This window comes from Protobothrops mucrosquamatus, unplaced genomic scaffold, assembly GCF_001527695.2.
Source record: "Protobothrops mucrosquamatus isolate PMUCROS unplaced genomic scaffold, P.Mucros_1.0 scaffold5911, whole genome shotgun sequence".
Lineage (NCBI taxonomy): Eukaryota > Metazoa > Chordata > Lepidosauria > Squamata > Viperidae > Protobothrops > Protobothrops mucrosquamatus.
Genome location: NW_015391751.1, coordinates 16,554 through 22,888, shown reverse-complemented (window position 1 = coordinate 22,888; position 6,335 = coordinate 16,554). Strand labels below are relative to the sequence as shown.

The 6,335-nt window shown below is 37.5% G+C and overlaps 1 protein-coding gene across 1 annotated transcript; it reads right to left on the bottom strand.

The window, feature by feature from the left end:
- Positions 1 to 6: 6 nt before the first annotated feature.
- On the bottom strand, positions 7 to 6,105 carry RBM22 (RNA binding motif protein 22; the record flags this gene model as incomplete). The annotated part of the gene is made up of 7 exons (XM_015829346.1): positions 6,034 to 6,105; positions 5,465 to 5,518; positions 4,895 to 4,924; positions 4,071 to 4,203; positions 1,274 to 1,374; positions 941 to 1,113; positions 7 to 205 (listed from the first exon to the last, which is right to left on the bottom strand). Coding segments are annotated over exons 1-7 (744 nt in total), but the record flags the coding sequence as incomplete, so codon positions are not given.
- Positions 6,106 to 6,335: the final 230 nt, after the last annotated feature.

Genomic DNA, 6,335 nt, shown 5'->3' with positions numbered 1-6,335 from the left:
ATACCTAAGGTCAGACTCAGTGATAGTATCGCCCAGACCACCGACATACAGTGTGGTAATTGTCTTGTCATCAGGGGGGTCCAGACGAGGCATTGTAGAAGCTCGCTTGAGGAGCTTGTCAGCCACAGGATCATTTATACCATAGTAGCGATCTTTAATGTTCTGATCTGCAAGAGGATCATCTGGATCTGTAGGTTTTTCATGTCTAAAGGTTCAGAAGCAATATTGTACAATATGTTGTTAAAAGTTGCTAAATTCATTTGATTCGTCGAACCTTCTAAACCAGTGTTTCTCAACCTTGACAATTTTAAGGCATGTGGACTTCAACTCCCAGAATTCCACAGCCAGCAATGCTGGCTGTGGAATTCTGGGAGTTGAAGTCCACATGCCTTAAAATTGTCAAGGTTGAGAAACACTGTTCTAAACCGTGGCACTAATTTGGCAACATAACGTCCAGAGAACTTAAAAGAAAGCTAGATTATTAGGTGTGGAGAGATTATGCAAATATTGGGATTTTTTTTAAAAAAAGCACCATTGCTGCAATTTCACGAGTTTCTCAACCATCAGAGTTAGTTACTTAGTATCATCCAAGAATTATAACTACTATCTCAACAGTAATAGCAGAGACCCAGTGGAATGATGACCCTTAGTTCACAGTCACTTTTGCAAGATTGTTGTGAGTGAAAAATAAAAAGGAACGTTTCCTTGAGGTGCTAAATGAATAAGAGAATAGAAATCCAATAAACAATGCTTTCATTTTGATATGTCTAGATTTGTTGATGCATACGCATTATTTGGGGGGTAATTGCCTGAACTCTTGAACCCTTTCCTTCCTTCCATCTGTCCTTCCTTATCCACCCATCCATCCATCCAATTTTGCCACCCACTTGCCAGGCAACTTAAAATTATAAAATTAATAAACTTCCACACTTAGTTATACCTGTAAGGACACTCTTCTCCCCTTTTACATTCTCCTTTCACCCAGAATGAACAAATATGAGGGCGGTTGCGCTTATAGTAAGGGGTGGTCCGAGCCAATTTTAGCAGCATGTCACTGGTAGATGTTGCCTTTCCAAGTGTACCAACAGCTCGAGTGCCATCAGAATTCATGATCTAGAAAAGCAGACAGATAGGGGTGGTTATTTTTTTTATTAAATTTACATGCCACTCATCTCATGGTTCGAGGGGTATATACTGTAGTAATACCAAGAAGGTTCATGTCCAAATATTGGACTCATTTAATTTGCACCACAAAAAAATAACATTTCTTCACCTCTCTTTCCATATTTTGGGTGTAATACTCTTTATTAACATCCGACTTGGGCATATCATCTTTAAGTGAGATTCCAGCATCACGAACCTGAATAGGTAAACCTAATATTGGAAAACAAAACAGACAATTGATACAAAGCGAAAACAAAGGGTATTTTTCCAAATAATAATAAATTACCTCTTTCACTAAAGTTACATCATGACGCTCTTCATTCTCTAAATCTATCCTATGTAATAGAATCCTATGTAATAATCAGACACCATAAATCCTAACTGTCTAATCTGTAGATGATAGTCCACTTTATTATATATTCTTTCACTCATTCTTTTTCTATTTCAAATTTCAATAAAGGTCTATACATTTCAGCAATTCAGGATCTCCTTACTTTCCGCCGCGCCCTCAAGACATGGCTTTTCCAACAAGCTGGCCTGGCCTAGGGAGGATTTTTAAACTGGGTTTTTTAGAAATTTTAATTATCACAACACAAAAATTTTGGTTTTAATTTGGTTTTATTCGGTGGGGTGTGTGGGTCTTTCTTTGTTTTAATAATGTTGTGAGCCGCCCTGAGTCCTTCGGGAGAAGGGCGGGATATAAATTGAAATAATAATAATAATAATAATAATTGCATGTTCACTGTTAGTACAAAATTCTATTTCAAAACCAGTCTTACAACGTTCAATACTATGAACTCTTTTATCTTTAAATCCTTCTGATAAATGTAAATAAGAGAACAGCTGGCAACTAGAACCATCTGCCGCCAATTGTTTCCTTCGTTTTATTTTGTATTCCCCTAGACAAAATTCTAATTTATAATATAGCCATTTATGTTTGCCTCTTATTTCTCATCTATTTTTTTGTGCTGAGAGCCACAAAGGTGTTTTCAGACACCACCTGGATTTGTATCTATCCCATATTATCAATATGGCCTATCTAACATAATTATTTCTAAAATCCACATGAACTTTGATTTTACTGTACCACAAATATCCATGGCACTCAAATCTCAGGTCCTGTAGAAATCTACATTTTTAGCATTATAAGTGGTCTTCATTTAATGCTCACTCATTCAGTGACCAAACTTATGAAGCTGAATGAGCGTAGTTACAACTGGACCTCATATTAACAGCCGTCGCAGAGTCTATGGTTACATGATTGCGATTTGAGACTTCCCCTGCTGGCTTCCCAAGCATGGGGAATTTGGCAGAAAATTGGAAGTTGCACACATATGAGACCCTCACTTAAGATTAGTCCTCATTTAACAAAAGTAGCTGGGATTGCACTGCTGGAACTGCTGTCACTAAGCAGCACAGTCACATAATTTTTCAACTTACAACCGTGTTGCTTAACAATGGAGTTTCTGGTCCCAATCAGCATTGTTAAATGAGGAGGATCTATACTTGGACAACAGTCATCACATTTATTTCCTTCATCCATTTTTTTGCAAAAGTATTTCTCCCCTCTGAGACTTTGAGATTTTATTCCATGTAGCTATATTCCAATTCTCTTTTAACTCGTGTTCAACTATGTAATATCGTATTGGGGCTGTGCATCACTTCAGGTTCAAAGATAAAAAAGATGTTAAACATCTTTTAGTACAGGTAGTCCTTGACTTGCAGCAGTTCGTTTAGTGACTGTTCGAAGTTATAACGGCACTGAAAAAAATGACTTATAACCATTTTTCACACTTATGACTGTTGCAGCATCCCCGTGGTCATGTGATTTACATTCATATGCTTGGCAACTGACTCACATTTATGATTGCAGTGTCCCCTTATCTTTTGCAATCTTCTGACAAGCAAAGTCAATGGGGACACCAGATTCACTTAACAACCTGTTACTAATTTAACAACAGCAGTGTTTCACTTAACAAATGTGGCAAAAGTCCTAACGGGGCAAAACGCACTTAACAAATTTCTCAGCAACATAAATTTTGGACTTGTGGTCGTAAGTTGAAGACTACCTGTACATCATTCTGAAACACACATAAATATCTACAGCGTTAAGACAGAAATGTTTGAAGATATAATAACCATAAAAAGAATGGTCAAGCTTTGGAGTAGATAGAAATACTGTACAAAGTAACCTTCGGCAAATTGGGAAAACAGAATTGATTTAACTCAGGGGTAGGCAACGTTGGCTCTTTTATGACTCGTGGACTTCAACTCCCAGAATTCCTGAGCTAGTTTGGCTGGCTCAGGAATTCTGGGAGTTGAAGTCCACGAGTCATAAAAGAGCCAAGGTTGCCTACCCCTGATTTAACTGATCTACAATTACTACTCACACAGATGTCCCAGAAATATTCAACATAAACCATTTTCTAACAGCACTTCAAAACTAATTGTAATAACTCAAAGAGAATACAGAAACCAGGATCTTAAAAGAAATATATGTGGAGATTTATTACATATTTTTACGGACTCTCCACCATTTATTTATTAGTGGGATGAAGCAGGGACAAAAAACATTAAAACTACCTTTTCTGATTTCACAGAGCTTCCAGTATTGATTTAATCAAAACGGTGGAACGTGGATTGACTTTTCGACCTAGTAATTTATATGACAAACCCTTTATTTTCACTATTAAGCACAATCAGCAATGTCTGCCATTTCAAGAAAGGGGATGCCAGACTCATTTCTCCAAATTGATAAATTAGTGCTGTTTATGTCAACATTTTTCATCTTGCAGAACTTCAGGTATGCAGACTCTGATCTCCAGTAACAGCAGCTCATTGTGTACTGGAATAATAATGTGCTAATTTTGTATTCATTGATTTAATGTAAAATGATAACTACAAACCATATTCCAAGTCAAGAAGGCAAGTCTGACAAACATTCTTCAGCTTGCTGCACGTTTGGCACACTTCAGTCTTCTTAAAACGCATACGAACACCAGGGCACCAACGGAAAACTGTGAACGGCCTGGCACAGATCTGAAACAATTATTACATTAATGTACATCATTGTAACCAAAATCCATTTTAAGGCATTTTTTTATTTAAAATATTTCTATCGTGCCTGTGTTCTATAAAATTTTACCTGGCTGACATATTGAACATCCAGATAAATTCCTATATTAAGTCAATATCTCAATTTAGGCATACACAGCTATATCTAATTTTCCATTATTTATGGGCTATACTGTGGTCTGAAAGATCTGTTTTTTGAGAGATTCAGTCTTACTTGTTGAAATAAAAAATAAAGAGGTAAGCATTGAAGATTGTACCACTTTTCTTAAACAGAACGTATTATTCAAAGATTGAGAGATTCTGGGTATGTTGCTCTGGTTTTTTTTTATCACATACATATTCCACTGCCTAAAGTACCCTTGTGATTTAAATGTTTACTTTTAGAACCAAGATACTTAGGTTTAAAGAAAAACAGCTAATTTATGTTTAGATAATGACACTAACAATTTGGATTTACACATCCAAGTTAATCCAATATATTTAGAGTTCATGTAATATTCTAAATTCAAGCAAATAATGTTAATTTAAGATAATGCCCAGGTTTATACAATTTCCTAAGTAACAGCAAAATTACATAATTCACAGAACCACAAGCTACTTCTTGTGTGCCATTCTTTACAATTACATAAGTTGTTGTTTCCAAAGGAAAGCGTACCTTGCATTCTTTTCCATATTTTTCTTTGGTCTAAAATATAGGAAGGAAAAAGCGTATTACAGCAGATAATTATCCCAAAACAATATATTTCAAAAATCAAGATTTGTGTTTTCATCACTATTCAAGAAGCTCATATGTATTTTGTACATGACTTACATCAGATGGAAGAACAGAAGACAATGCATATCAGTCTCCAATCATGACTAAAATCAAAACAATAACATGCAAGAAATCTTCACTCTTCATCTTCCAAAAGAGTCTAGATATCATAGTCCTATCAGAAATCTATTTCTTGATCTCCAAGAAATTCCAGCATGCCATCCTCTTCAAAGTTAGAACTAGCTTTTAACGTACCCAAAGGGATACATATATACACAAATAAAAACCTTAATGTACTCGAAAAAGGCTATTCACACATGGTGAGTATATAGATCTTTTGCCTAACTAAACATGTAGAACTATGAAATGAAACGTTTGCTTTAATCTTGACTTTATGCATCCAGCTAAATTAACGTTTTCCTTTTATCTTTTATTATGTGTTCAAGTACCATTCTGTCACAAACCACATACCATTCGGATATAGGGGTTTTCTCCAAGACAAGTCTGGCACAAAATAGGGAAATCCTACAGGAAAAAAAAACTATAATTATTATTCCAAGACCAAGATAATAGCACACCTCATCACTACCCTATTGTACACCAACAGGGCTGTAGATTTTTTAAAAAAGAAACTGACACAACTCTTCCAACTCTACACATGGTTGAAGAGCTACAGGATCACAAACTAAATGCTCTAAGCTTGCCTAAATTCAGAGAAAGGAAGCCAACACGCTTCATTCCTCCAGGAGAGCTGATCAATGTACGTGGCCGCCCCGGTCCCTCCGTGTGACCCCGGGGAGGAAGCTAGCCTGACTCCAAAGATCTCGGCTTCTCTATCCTGCCACAGGAAAAGCTCAGAGCAGGCAGCAGCCCCCGCCCTCGGCACGCTTCCCAACATCCCTTCTCGAGCAAACGGAATCGAAGCCTCTTCGGCCACGAAGCGCGACGATGTCAACAGACCGCCCGATTCAAAGCCACCCTCTCCCTCCTATCAAAGCTGGGCACCCAAACCTAAAGGACAACATTTATTTATTTTTTACCGCATCCTCCCAGTTCTGCCGATTATACGTGTTAGATCCCAAAGACGTCGCCATTTTATTGTGCTTAAAGTTGAAAGGAAAAAAAAAAGCGGGCCCGGAAGTAGACGCTCTGCACTCCGGAAGTACCCTTCCATAGTCCAGGTCCTTGACCAATGGCTGTAGGGGGCGGATAAGAGTGGTTTGTTTTTTTTAACGCCCTATTAGATGGGACCGCTTCCTTTTGACCGGTTGAACCGGAAGTGCCTCCCCTGGGCTTGTCTCCAAACCTGACCTCCAAGCGCGGGCTGAGTTAACGGTTAGCG